At 51.8% G+C, this 14,173-nt stretch overlaps 1 protein-coding gene across 1 annotated transcript in view; it reads left to right on the top strand.

The window, feature by feature from the left end:
- Window positions 1-11,557, top strand: part of ATG2A (autophagy related 2A) — a 38,706-nt gene extending 27,149 nt beyond the window's left edge. The window contains exons 31-42 of the mRNA XM_081892956.1: window positions 32-261; window positions 1,011-1,146; window positions 2,588-2,803; window positions 3,752-3,853; window positions 5,209-5,293; window positions 6,232-6,367; window positions 7,189-7,261; window positions 8,218-8,300; window positions 8,607-8,728; window positions 9,302-9,456; window positions 9,845-10,000; window positions 10,903-11,557. Of these exons, the coding sequence (XP_081749082.1) occupies window positions 32-261; window positions 1,011-1,146; window positions 2,588-2,803; window positions 3,752-3,853; window positions 5,209-5,293; window positions 6,232-6,367; window positions 7,189-7,261; window positions 8,218-8,300; window positions 8,607-8,728; window positions 9,302-9,456; window positions 9,845-10,000; window positions 10,903-11,139 (1,731 nt within the window). The 3' untranslated portion in view covers window positions 11,140-11,557. The remainder of the gene's footprint in view (window positions 1-31; window positions 262-1,010; window positions 1,147-2,587; window positions 2,804-3,751; window positions 3,854-5,208; window positions 5,294-6,231; window positions 6,368-7,188; window positions 7,262-8,217; window positions 8,301-8,606; window positions 8,729-9,301; window positions 9,457-9,844; window positions 10,001-10,902) is intronic.
- The last annotated feature ends 2,616 nt before the right edge of the window (window positions 11,558-14,173 follow it).

The following is a 14,173-nucleotide window of genomic DNA, read 5'->3' as shown; positions in this document are numbered from 1 at the left end:
TGATTCTGCCTCTTGCTTCCTCTCTCCGCAGCCCCGAGACGGGGAGCCAGTGGTGACAAAGCTCTTGGAAGGCCCCGTTCGCATCCAGGAGGGGCACTTCTCTCGCCCCCTGGGGAGCACGGACCTCTTGAAGGCCCCCTCGCGCTTCCCGGTCCCCGAGAGCCGGGTGATGATGCGGGAGATCTCGGTGGTCTGGCATCTCTATGGTGGGAGGGACTTTGGGCTGGGGCGCTCTGCCTCTGGCCACGCCCACTCACCCAGGTGAGCCACTCTCCCTCAGCTGCCTACCTGTTGCTTTGCCACCTGTTTTTTTCCGTTTTATCCCTGCCCCCCGGAAGGTCCTCTTGCAAGGAGACCGCCCCTAGAGCCTGAAGAGGACGTCTTCTTGTTGAAGCCTCCCTGCCTAACAGCTGACATGCGGGGAAGTGCAGCAGCCATCATTCCCTCTCACGTCAGTGGTGCAAGCCCCGCTGCCCTTCTGGTTTGTGAGGAGACCATCCCTAGAGCCTGAAGAGGATGTCCTGTTCGGGCTCCTTGTGAGCCAGAGGGGCTTTGTGGAAGCCTCCTTGCTTAACAGCTGCCATGCGGGGAAGTGCAGCAGCCGTCACTCCCTCCCTGCACATCAGCCCCGCCTCCCTTCTGGCTTGCAAGGAGACCCTCCCTAGAGCCCAAAGAGGACATCCTTGCAAGCCACTAGGACTCTCCAGGGTCTTTCCAATACACACGATCTCAGTTACACGCATGGAGGCCCCCTGCATAAATGGGGAGTTGCCTGTGCCAGTTTTTGGGACCCAAAAGGAGGGAAAGTTTTCTTGTGCTTGCCGGTTTCCCGTTGATGCGTGTAGCTGGCCATTTATGAGAACGGGATGCTGTACCAGACGGGCCATTTGCCATCCGCCCAGCAGGCTTTTCCAGTATGTTCTTACGGCTGGCGGGGCGGAGGAGCAAGCCTCATCCGTTGACTTTAACAAGCTCTCGCTCCCCATCTTTTTCCGCCCCACCTTCTCCAGGACGAAGCCGTCTCTTTCCAGCGCCCGCTCATCCCCGTCCCGCTCCTCTGTCACCAACCGGCCCCAGAACACCTGGCGGGCTCAGGGGGGCACCAGCCGCATCCACGACCTGCTGATGGAGATCCAGCTGACAAAGGTGAGAGCTGGTGGCGCAGGAGGGGGGGCCTCGCTCGCTGCTCAGGGGGCTCCTTCGAGTTTAAAATGGGTGCCCCGATTCCCAGGAGAGGTTCACCTGGCACCTTCATTATTTATATATATATATTCAGGCGCCAGGTGAAAGCGTTCCTCTTCAACCAGGCCTTTGGCTGATTAATATTAGACGGTCTTTTAAATGTGCCTGTAGGAAGGGGTGGGTTCTTGTTCTGCTGTTTCGTTTTAATTACTTGCATGCTTCTTCTCCTGTATTTTATTCCGTGAACCACCCTGAGGTCTTAGGATGAAAATAAAATTAAATTAAATTTCCCCAGAAAGGCCCTTGCAAGAACGGCTGTGCTTAGAAGGCAGGGAGTCGCTTTATTGGTTGGTGGGGCGCAAGCGATCTAAAAGGAAAGAGGTGGGGGGCATCGGGGGGGACTGCTGGACTAGGACTACAATACGCACCAAAAATACCCACTTGGTGACCCTGGGCCATTCTTAGTCTCTTGGCCTGGCCTACCTCTTAGGGTTGTTTGTGAGAAGAAAGGGGGGGCAGCATACACCACCCTGAGCTTCCATTGAGGACAGGTGAATGAATCAAAACAGTGGGGGAAAGGAAAAGTCTCCCCTGGACGTGTGCACGCAAACAGGCAGAAGCTGAAAATCATCCAGGATAAGAAAATGAAACTAACATGCAAGTTGAGAGGAGAACAAGCGATTTAAAATTATTTTTATTTTTTTAAAATAATATTTATTGAAGTTTCAAAAAAGTTACAAAAAAGAAAAAAGGAAAAAAGAAAACAAAAAATACAAAATACAGAAAAATAAAAGCAGTTAAAAACAAATCAATCTTTCCATATCTTGTCTTTCATTTACTTATTTCCCTGACCTCCTCACACCTCCCTTTTTTGTATTCTAGTTCAATTGGTTATTTCAGCAAATCCTTTCCGTTTTTGCTTTTATCTTAATAATTCATCTTAATATATTGTAGCTTTACATTCTCACCTGTTGACAATCCATTTTTACATACCCCTTTGTAACATTACTGCTAAAACCACATAACTTCATTCCAGCATCCCGAACGATTTAAAATTATTGCAACCTCACTTATCGTTCCTTGATATAATTTTGTTTTATCTATATGTGGGTGTTGGTAAAGGGGAATAGCTGAGAGATGAGGAATTTGCTAAAAAAAGGGAAAGATGTTAATTACAGATAAATCTGTAAAATAAGCAGCATGTAAAAGTGAATTCCAAAAAATTGGAATATACCTGAGAGAGGAGGAAGCCGGTATTAATTTTAATTTGGTTTCAATGTGTTACAAATTCGAAAATGAATAAAAATTAATTGGCAAGAAACAAAACAAAAAAAACCCAGTGGTGGTGGGGGGAGTGAGACAAAGTGGTGACCTCACCTGCCCTCACCTCTCCCCTCCTCTCCAGGTGAGTTTCCAGCATGAAACTTACCCCAGCAGCAGCAGCGGCAGCAGCAGCACATCTGAGAAACCCTCTGTGGAGTTGGAGGAGCAGCCCGTGGCCAGACAGGTCTTCATTGTCCAGGAGCTGGAGATCCGAGACCGCCTGGCCTCCTCTCAGATCAACAAGTTCCTCTACCTGTACAGCAGCGAGTGCATGCCGCGCCGAGCCCACTCCAACATGGTACGGGGGCCTCCTGAGAGCAGGTGGGGGGTTGTGGGTCGCATTGCTGGTGAGCACCAAGGAGCAGACCTCTCCCCTGGCTCCTAGCTGGCTCCGCCTCTCCTTGGACTGGAAAAGTCCAGAGGATCCCCTTTCCTGTATGCTATTTTTTGGGGACGGTGGAGCCTCCAGTACTAGATTACTGCAGTACGCTTGATGTGGGGACATCCCTTGCTCTTGATCCAGAAGCTAAAGTCAGTGCAGAATGCTGCGACACGGTTGCTGACAGGAATGAGGCCTTGTCAGCATATATCTCACCCCTTGGCGGAGAGATCTTCTGCTTGCCAGTTTGCTGCTGGACCCGGGTTCAAGGTGTTGCTATTAGTATAGAAAGCCCTTAACAACTTGGGACTAGTTTGCTTGCAAGATGGGCCTTTCAACCGCTTCAGGCTGCAGAACTGGCACTGCTGCAGGTGCCACGTAATACCCGTTCTGCATTTGTAAGAGATTGATCTTTCAGTGTGGTACTTTGGAACTCCCTGCCTATTGAAGGCAGGCACCTTCACAGTACTCCTGCTAAAGACATTTTGGATTAGACATCTCTGTCCAGATACATAGAATGTCGATGTGTGTTTTAACCCGATTTTAGTTCATTTTTTATCCCTCTCCGAATGTTTTAAATATCTGTTTATCAGCAATTTCATTGTTCTTTTCGGAAACAGCTTTGAGGGTCCCCGCCCCCTTACAATAACCAGCGGTATATAAATGTTACAGAAAAAATAAACCCACCTGGATCTTGGAGGCCGGATGAGACTCTGGTAGTTCAGCCTGGTCTGGAGTCTGATAGTGAAACAGTTTTGTGGATAGGGGGATTTGGTGCTGCTGAAACTCAGCCTCTGGAAAGCTCCCTCGTCTTCTGTCACTGGGGGCCACTGCAAGACTGACCACTCCCCCCCTCTTTCTTCACAGCTCACCATCAAAGCCCTGCATGTCTGCCCTGAGTCTGGCCTGGGGGGTCCCGAGTGCTGCCTTCGTGTCTCCTTGATGCCACTCAGGCTCAACATTGACCAGGTAAGGGGGGGTTGGGGTTAGGTGCTCTGCAGGGGGGGGGCGCTTTGTTTGGGAGCACACCTGTGCTCAGAACTCCCTGCCCTCCCACAGGAGGAGGAGGGTTTTCATAGCCAAAATGGCTGCCTGTGGCTGTGGCTTGGGTGCCTGGCCTGCTCCTAGCATCGTAGAATTGTAGAGTTGGACAGGATCATCTAGTCCAACCACTTGCAATGCGGGAATCGTTTGCCCAATGTGGGGCTCGAACACACAGCCCTGAGATGAAAGGTCTCATGCTCTACTGACTGAGCTGTTTTGTTTCTGTTTCTTAAAAGATGTATTTAGTTTGCAAACAGGACAAACGGTAAAGAAATAAGAAACAGTGACTGTGTGGAGCATGTTATTCCAATAGAATAACACGAACAGATGGCTCAGGACACTTTGGCAGACATCATAATAAAATAGATTCTGCAAAGGGACCTTTTTGAAGCGTCACATATTGATACGGCAGAGGCATGTGTTGTTGGGGGCCTATGCAGTGCAGTATGTTTATGTATAAAGTGTATAAACTGAAACCATACAATATCAAAATGGCTTCGTTCTGTAACACCCCCCCTCACATCCCTCTGGCAGTGGATGAAATGCTCAGACAAGGCCATGCACCACACCTCTAAAACCATCCCTAGAGGGACCTGATGCAGATTTCCAGTGTCTGGTGACCTTGAGTGTGGCTGCAGCCAGCAGCAGAGCAAGCGGCTTCCTTGTGAGCCTTTCGGGATGGGAGGGGTGGACCTGGCAAGACCAAGCAGGGTAGATTCCTCCTCTTCTCCCTCCCACTTTGCCCAAATTGGAGATGTCTGCGCTGGAGTTTCCAAAGATGATATTACGAACTGCTAGATTTATTATAAGGATTTGCTGAACTAACAATTTGAATTGGAATACAAAAAAGGGAGGTATGAGGAGGTCTGGGAAATAAGTTAATGAAAAATAAGTAATGGAAACTTCATGTGTTTTTAATTATTTTTATTTTTGTATTTTTGTTATTTTTTTCTTTTTTCTTTTTGATTTTTATTGTATTATTATTGAAAACTTTAATAAATATTCTTGCAAACTGCTAGATTTATTGTATGCCTGCTATGAAAATAGAAGTGGCACAGGATGAAATCAAAACAAACTTGGATTGCTGGTTCTAAATGTGATTTGATGCATTTTTAATTATTGTTAGTTTCTATTCCTTTGCATTTTTTTTTTATTCCCAAATGTTGTAAGCCACCTTGAATCCCAGCTTGAGAGAAAGGTGGGGTAGAAATACTTAATAATAATAATAATAATAATAATAATAATAATAGGCTCCTGCTTTCCCTTTGCTTTTACTCCAGGATGCCTTGTTCTTCCTCAAGGACTTCTTCACCAGTGTGGCTGCCAGCATTAACCCCGTCGTGCCCTCCGAGGCTGGCTCAGAAGGTGAGTGTCTGGCTTCCCGGGAGGATCTTCCTTTAATAATTAATTAATTAATTAATTAATTAATATTTATTTCTACCCTGCCTGCCCATATGGCTGGGTTTCCCCAGCCACACTGGGTGGCTTTCAACTGAGGACTAAAAACAGAATAAAACCTCAAACATTAAAAACTTCCCTAAACAGGGCTGCCTTCAGGTGTCTTCTAAAAGGCGGATAGTTGTTTATTTCCTTGACATCTGCTGGGAGGGCGTTCCACAGGGCAGGCGCCACTACCGAGAAGGCCCTCTGCCTGGTTCCCTGTAACCTCATTTCTCGCAGTGAGGGAACCGCCAGAAGGCCCTCGGCACTGGGCCTCAGTGTCTGAGCTGAACAACGGGGGTGGAGACGCTCCTTCAGGTATACTTGGCCGAGGCCATTTAGGGCTTTTAAGGTCAGCACCAACACTTTGAATTGTGCTCGAAAACATACTGGGAGCCAATGTAGGTCTTTCAAGACTGGTGTTATGTGGTCTCGGTGGCCACTCCCAGTCACCAGTCTAGCTGCCGCATTCTGGATTAGTTGTGGTCTCTGGTAGCCCCACACAGAGCGCATTGCAGTAGTCCAAGCTGGAGATAACTAGAACATGCACCACTCTGGTGAGACAGTCTGCAGACAGGTAGGGTCTCAGCCTGCATGCCAGGGTAGACAGCTGCCCTGGACACAGAATTGACCTGTGCCTCCGTGGACAGCTTTTCCCTTTCCCTAGAGGAGGAGGGCTTCTCCAGTTCCGCACCACCCTCCTCACCATGGCTGCCTGCTGGCCATGCTGGTTGGGGGCTGATGGGGGTTGTAGTCCAACAACATCCAGAGTGTCACAGGGATGGCAGAGGCTGTCTAGAGGAACCCCCAGAAGTGTCCCTCTTCCCTCTCTCATTGCCCAATGCTGCTCTTCCACTCCATAGGTCGCCCAGAGTCCTCGGGGAAAGAGCCTGAGGGAGCCGAGGGGGAGATGACAGCCTCGATGGAGACCACGGCCAGCGAAAACAGCTCCTTGTCCAACGCCTCCTCTTCCTCCTCCGACCAGCCCATTTACTTCCGGTACAAGCGCTTGACGTGGGGAGGGAGAAAGGATGGGGCGCGTGGATGTTGGGGGGCAGCAGGGCCAAGCTGCAGAGTCTTAGCGGAGAGTTCTATCAATTACTATATTTACACCCCACTTTTCCTCCAAGGAGCTCAAGGCAGCATTTATGGTTCCCCCGTTCCCCATTTTCTTTCTTCCCGTCCCCCGTTCTGCCCCATAAAAGCCCTGTGAGGTAGGTTAGGCTGAGAGGCAGTGACCAGTCCCAAGGTCACCCTCAGTGAGCCAAGTGGGGATTTGAACCCTCATCTCCCAGGTTGAGGTCTGACACTCTAACCACTACGCCACAGGGGACTGCAGAATTTATAATGCTTATGAGAGATAGGAAATACAAGTTTCATTGCCCAGCTTGTTGTGGGAGGATGCGTGTTCTGTAGAAGGAAGGAGGAGGTGGCTATCAATGGCTACTAGCCATCCAGGCTATGCTTTGCCTCCACAGCTGGAGGCAAATAAATGCTTCTAAATAACATTGGTTGTAAACCACAGGAAGGAAATCTTGCTTGAAGATTTCCCAGAAGCACCTGGTTGGCTCCTGTGAGAACAGGATGATGGACTAGATGGGCTGTTGGCCTGATCCATCAGGCTCTTCTTAGGTGCTTATGGAACCTCCAGGCCCAGAGGCAGTCTATCTAGCTTTCTAGGTTCTTAGAGGTACATGTTCATTGTGAGAACAGGATGCTGGGGTAGACAGGCCACGGAGTGGTAGCCGGCACTGCTGCCAGCGCTTTCCCACCACAAGGGAAAAAGCATCTCCCGTTCTCTTTGGCTTCTCCCTCTCCAGAGAGTTCCGGTTCACGTCCGAAGTGCCCATCTGGCTGGACTACCAGGGAAAGCATGTGACCGTGGACCAAGTGGTGAGTAGCAGAGTCTGCAGGAGCCCCTCCGTGTCCCCCCCCCAAGGCCTGGGGAACTTTCTTACCCGCTACAAGTGACCTTTGCTGAGCTGCTTCTCAGTCTCTCTCCACCTTCCAGTCATTCATTCCAGCTGATGTTGCTTTTGCAACAGGACAACTCAAGGGGGCTGTGTTTTAGGGTCTCAGCACAGGACAGGGGTCAGCAAACTTTTTCAGCAGGGGGCCAGTCCACTGTCCCTCAGACCTTGTGGGAGGCTGGACTATATTTGGAAAAAAAATATGAATTCCTATGCCCCACAAATAACCCAGAAATGCATTTTAAATAAAAGGACACATTCTACTCATGTAAAAATATGCTGATTCCCAGACCACCGCGGGCAGGATTTAGAAGGCGATTGGGCCAGATCCAGCCCCTAGGCCTTAGTTTGCCTACCCATGGATCACAGAAAGGGCATGGCGGTCCCCACCAGGCTGCCTCTTTCTCCCCTCTAAAGCCTGGCCCTTGTGCCCAGGAATGTATGGGGGTGGGGAGAGATTAATCCAGGGTTTCCCAAACTTGGGTCTCCATCTGTTTTTGGACTACAGCTCCATCCTTAGCTAGTCAGGGATGATAGGAATTGTAGTCCAAAACATCTGGAGACCCAAGTTTGGGAAAGCCTGGATTAAGCAAAGGCGAGGGTGGGGAAGGGGAGTGCCTGTCTGGAAGAGGCAGCGGGGTTGCTGGGTCAGTGTCCACCCTTCTTAGGAATAACTTTCTGGTGGCAAGAGCTGTTCGATAGTGGAGAGGACTCCCTTGGGAGGTGGTGGACTCTCCTTCACCTGAGGCTTTTAAACCAAGGCAGAGCAGCCACCTGTCAGGGATTCTTCAGCTGCGATTCCTGCACTGCAGGGGGTTGGCCTAGATGACCCGCAGGGTCCCTTCCCAGTCTACAAAAATTCTCTCCGTTTCTCCTTAGGGCACCTTTGCCGGCATCCTCATCGGCCTGGCGCAGCTCAACTGCTCTGAGCTCAAGCTCAAGAGGCTCTGCTGTCGACATGGGTGAGGAGCCACCTTTTTAGGGTAGCCAGGTGGGGTGTGTCAGTGGAGAGAAGGGCAAGGAGAGGCTCTAACCCCCCAGCATCCTGGTGGTGCATGGTAAGAAGCCAGTATCTGAATGGAGGCAGCCCCATTTATCCGTTGTCAAGCTGGGCTGAAAAGCCACGGGTGCTTCCACATCCCGCTGCCTGAGACACTTCTGCCGGCAGCCCCTCCCCACGGCTTCACTTGCTTCACTGGCCTGGGGGGCCGGATCTGGTGGGCGTTGCCCTTTGGGGCCCCTGACCACCTGCTTCTCCGCCTCCGCAGGCTACTGGGCGTGGAGAAGGTGGTGAGCTACGCCCTGACCGAGTGGCTGACGGACATCCGCAAGAACCAGCTGCCAGGCATCCTGGGAGGCGTGGGGCCTATGCACTCCGTGGTGCAGCTCTGTAAGTCTGGCGGGAGGAGGGGGTTGTCTGGGAGTGTATCGGGCGGCAGTGTTGGGGGTTTGAAGGCTTCCTGTCTATCTACGTATACAAACAGGAGGGTAGTTATGAGTACTAGATGGAGGCACAGTCTACCTCTGAACACCCCCTTGTTGGGGAGAGGGAGCTGTTGCCTTCCCATCCCTGCATGTGGATTTCCCGTTGGGGAGGAGTGTGCACCCAGTTGGCCATGGTGGAAAGCAGCATGCTGGACCAGGTAAGTCCCCCTTTGGCCTGATCCAGCAGCACAGTTAATAATAATAATAATTCAATTTACATACCATCTTTTATCAGAAGATCTCAGGGAGATGTGCAACGTTAGAAACACATTACAAAACGTCAATGGAAAAACATAGTAAAAAGTATATAGACAGAGACATCCTAATAATAATCATAACCATAACAGTCCTGCCTCTCCACACTTTGACAGGCCATAGATTACTGAATAGCCATAGGCCTGGGTAAAGAGGAATGGTTGTGCCTGACATTCAACGGTGCTGCCCTTGCAATGCCCTCTCCTCTCTCTTTCCCTCCCAGTCCACGGCCTCCGTGACCTCTTCTGGCTGCCCATCGAGCAGTACCGCAAGGATGGGAGGATCATCCGGGGCCTGCAGCGTGGGGCAGCCTCCTTCGGCACTTCAACCGCGTCGGCGGCCCTCGAGCTCAGCAACCGCCTGGTGCAGGCCATCCAGGTTTGGGCTGCGTGGTCTGAGATGGGCAGGGGTGGTCTGCGAGGGGTGGCCCTTGTTCTTCTCCAGCCCTTAGTGATGAGGAGGGGATCGTAGAACTGTAGAGTTGTAAGGGACCTCAAGGGGTCATCTAAACCACAGCCTCATTTCACTGCCAAACAGCTCTTGCCTTCAGAAAGTTCCTCCGAAAGCATAGTTGGAATCTCCTTCCTTGTCATTAGAATTTGTTGGCTCACTTCCTACTCTTCAGAGCAGCAGAGAGCAAGCCTGCTCCATCTCCCATGCGAGAGCCCTTCAGATATTTGAAGGCATTGTGGTCCCCGCAAGGGCAACAGGGTTCTCAGAATTGCCTCTCCTTCCTGGTTTGCCATCCCTTCTCTCCCCCTTGCAGGCCACAGCGGAGACCGTCTACGACATTTTGTCCCCTACCGCCCCCCCGATGACGCGCACCCTCCTGGACAAGAAGCACACACGCAAGCTGAGGCGCGGCCAGCAACCTGCCGACCTGCGTGAAGGGGTGGCCAAGGCCTATGACACCGTACGAGAGGTAAGGCCTAGAGCCTTCCAGGTTGGGGGCCATCCCTGCCTCCTGTGGGAGTGAGTTCCATAGGCTAACTCTCCCCTGTGCAAAGAAGGGCTTCCTTTTATCTGCCCCGAATCTTCCAAAATCCAGGACTGCTCTGGCTTCCTTGAGCTGCTTTTGGGTTAGTTTCCTTGAGGCTTGTTCTCTTTCTGCACATGCTGGGGTCCTTCTGGGCAAGCAAATGCTGCCTCTGATTTTCCAGCAGCCCCATTTTGGCTCCATTGCTGTCGGCACTCACTGTCTGAGTTCGCTATTAGCGGAATATCATTACTATTTGTTTACACACACACACACCCTTTTTTAATATATAAGAGTGTACAACAGCAGCTTACATAAAATTGAACTAGGAAAACATGTTGCCTAGTAAATTAATGATCTTTATATATTTGAAAAGGAAGGTTCCTTCCAGCCAGGGTTTCCCCATCCTGGGTAGCCAATTGTTTTTGGACTACAATTTCCATCATCCATAGCTAGCAGGCCAAGTGGTATGGGATGCTGGGAACTGTAGTCCAAAAACAGCTGGAGACTCAAGTTGGAGAAACCCTGTTTACAGCCCTCTGGCAGGTCCTGATGCACGCTCTCTCTCCATCCTTCTACCTCCTCCTCTGCACCAGTGTGGTGTAGTGGTTAAGAGCGGTGGACTCGTAATCTGGTGAACCGGGTTCGCGTCTCCGCTCCTCCACATGCAGATGCTGGGTGACCTTGGGCCAGTCACACTTCTCTGAAGTCTCTCAGCCCCACTCACCTCACAGAGTGTTTGTTGTGGGGGAGGAAGGGAAAGGAGAATGTTAGCCGCTTTGAGACTCCTTTGGGTAGTAATAAAGCAGGATATCAAATCCAGACTCCTCCTCCTCTTCTTTCTCCAGGGTGTCATCGACACAGCCCAGGCCATCTGCGACGTGGCGACTCGTGGCCACGAGCAGAAAGGCATCACCGGGGCGGTGGGAGGCGTCCTGCGGCAGATCCCTCCCACCGTGGTCAAGCCCCTCATCGTGGCCTCGGAAGCCACCTCCAACCTCCTGGGCGGTATGCGCAACCAGATCAAGCCCGACGCCCGGAAGGAGGAGTCCCTGAAGTGGCGCTCAGAAGAGGCTCAGGACTGACCGGGCGCTGCCACTGCCGCCTTCCACTGACCCGGGCTCAGAAGCGGGGCCGTTCCTCTTAATCTACCCCGTTCAGGACATTGGCAGGGCCAGCGAAAGGACGCAGCCTCCCGCTTTGCCAGCCTTGCCACCCGCAGAAGAAGAACCACGTGGTGGGGAAGAGCTTCTGCTTGGCGGGATTGGCGCGCTCTCAAGCAGCAGCACGCCTGGCATCACGAGGGTGGTGCCACCTCCTCTTGCCTCGCCCTTGTTTTTGTACTTGTCAGGAGTATAGCTTCTGCCATCCATTTGGTGCATGAGCTGCAGGCTGCAACTTCTCTCTCTCTCTCTCTCTGTCTCTCTCTGTCTCCCTCTCTCTCTGGGGTTGTTGGGAGAGACGGAAGGTTGGCTGAACATTAAAGGACGTGACTTGTTTTCAGCTCCTGCTTCCATAGGCATTCAGTAAGGGGGTGAAGTATCCTTTTCTTGGCCTGTTTTGCCCTGTCGGACAATGTTTTGATGTGCTGTACAGATCAGGGATGCGACTCCTTTCAGGTACAGAAGCAGGAATTGACACAGGCACCCATGTTGGGGGCGTTGGGGGGCTGGTGTGTTTGTGGGGAGAACAGGAGAACCAACCCAGGCAGCCACAACCACACGATTCAGTTTCATTCTGACCAGCAGCAAAGCAAAAAGTTCTGCACAAGCTTTTTGGGCTCCCCAGAACGTCTTTCCTTCAGCCTGGATGTTACAAAAGCCAGAGATATTTCCACAATAAAGGAGGACCGGAGGGCTGAGCCCAGATTGCGTGCTGTGCTGGGGGGGGGCGTGGAGCATGCATGTTGCAGGAAGTGTGTGTGGCAAGGAAGGAGCAGGCAGGGATTGGCTGCCGTTCCTGCATTGCAGGGGGTTGGACTCTATGACCTTGGAACTTCCAATTCTAAAATTCTGTGATTGCCCCAGAAGGGCTTGCTTTGCTGGAGTGGGGGGTGAGCACGTTTTCTGCATTCAAGGGATTGGGAGCTCTTACCAGCATCAGTCAGCAACACTCCTAGCAGCCAGCAGGGGGCAGGATTGTGCTACTCTGGAGAAACTAGGCGATCTGCCAGCTGCCTGAGGTCAAGTTTCTGGTTTCCGGAATGCAGCAGCAGCAGTGAAGAAGGTTCCCCCTTCCTCCCCTCCCTTCTACTCAGTGCCAGCTAGGGGCTGATGGGAGTTGTAGTCCGAAACAGCTGGCGGGTCCCAGGGTGGGAGAAGTGACTTCTCTGCAGTTTTGGGAAGCGGCCCTACACAGTCAGACCATCTAGCCCAGTGTTGCTTACACTGACTGGCAGTATCTCAGGCCCAGAAGGCTCTTTCCAGCCCTGCCTCAAGATGCCAGGGGTTCAGACCCGGCTCTAACCACAGGCAGAAATGCCACTTAGCCACTTACTCCCTAGAATCACTTAAAGGTGCCGCCGCCTTCTCCCCAGCCAGCCGGAGCTGTCCTGGATTCAAGTGTGCGCCCACTTGCAGCCTGCTTCTCCTGTAAAAATCCTTACCTTTCACGTGCAAAGTGGCGCGCTCTGCTGCTCAGCCCTGCTCCTTGGCCCTTGTCCTCCCTGCTCAGGCCTCTACGCTGAGGGGTGTCCGAATAGGGACCAGTCCTGCATCCCTTCTGCCCAATACCCTTCTTGATTGCCTGTGGTGTACAGTGGTTAGAGTGCCAAGCTAGGACCTGGGAGAGACCAGGGTTCGAATCCGCACTGTGCCATGGAGCTCTCCGAGTGCTGCTGCCTTTCAGCCTAATCTACCTCACAGGGTTGTGGGAATTAATGAGTGGGAACCACGTGCATCACCTTGAACCCCTTGGAGGGAAAGGCGAGATTGCAATGCAATCGAAAAATTCTGGCCCCTCCATTAACTCCTCTTCAGCCCCCTCTGAATAGGTATGCCTGGCATTTCCCAAAAGAGTAACACTTGCAGATTGGTGAATTGGGACCCCAGTCCCCCCCCCTTCTTGCTTTGGGCAGCAACCTGCTTCAAATCACTTGTTTGCCTGCTGCTGCGAGGCCCCAATTCCCTCTTCCCCACTCCCTGGGTGGCTATTCCCGCCACCCTCTCTCACCTTGTTAGGAAATGAAAACCATCTCCATAGCAACCAGTCTTGTTGAAGAGTTAGTGGGGTTGAGGGGAGGGAAAGATGATGGGTAGCAGTGAAGAATCGGGGGTGTTAAAATCTGCAGGGCTTAAAGGGGTGGGGATGGGCCCAGTTCCTCTGCCGAACTTGACATTGGCTTTGGAGGCTGGTGGGGGAGGAGGAGGAGATGTCTCCAAGGTAGAGGTCCGCTGGCATCAGTCCTGGGAACGGGGTGCTGTTTGTGCCCAGTCTCCCTGGCAATGTTGCAAAACACTTCACAGAAGAATGAGGAAAGAGAAGGGGAAGCGGTGCTTGGCCTGAGGCCCCTTTCGGCTCTCTTGCATAACCCATCCCAAGGGCTTTCAGTGGCCTGCCTCCAATGCTCCCACAGGGACTAGAATCTTGCTTCCCTTCATGGAAGGAAAAGTACAGAACAGTAACATAGCAATGCTCTGTTCTGCCTTGGTCAGACCCCGTCTCGAGTCCTGTGTCCGGTTCTGGGCACCACAATTTTAAGGAGACTATTGATCAAGCTGGAAGGTGTGCAGAGGATGATCAAGGGCCTGGAAAACGAAGCCTTATGGGAATTGGGGATGTTTAGTCTGGAGGAGACTCTGAGGGGATAGGATAAAGGTAAAGGGACCCCTGACCATTAGGTCCAGTCGTGACTAACTCTGGGGTTGCGGCGCTCATCTCGCTTTATTGGCCAAGGGAGCCGGCATACAGCTTCCGGGTCATGAGGCCAGCATGACTAAGCCGCTTCTGGCGAACCAGAGCAGCGCACGGAAACACCGTTTACCTTCCCGCTGGAGCAGTACCTATTTATCTACTAGCACTTTGATGTGCTTTTGAACTGCTAGGTTGGCAGCAGCAGGGACTGAGCAACGGGAGCTCACCCTGTCGCGGGGATTTGAACCGCCGACCTTCTGATCGGCA

The sequence above is a fragment of the Podarcis melisellensis genome (assembly GCF_964234715.1).
Source record: "Podarcis melisellensis genome assembly, chromosome: 16".
Classification (NCBI taxonomy): domain Eukaryota; kingdom Metazoa; phylum Chordata; class Lepidosauria; order Squamata; family Lacertidae; genus Podarcis; species Podarcis melisellensis.
This window is presented reverse-complemented; position numbering and strand designations above follow the sequence as displayed.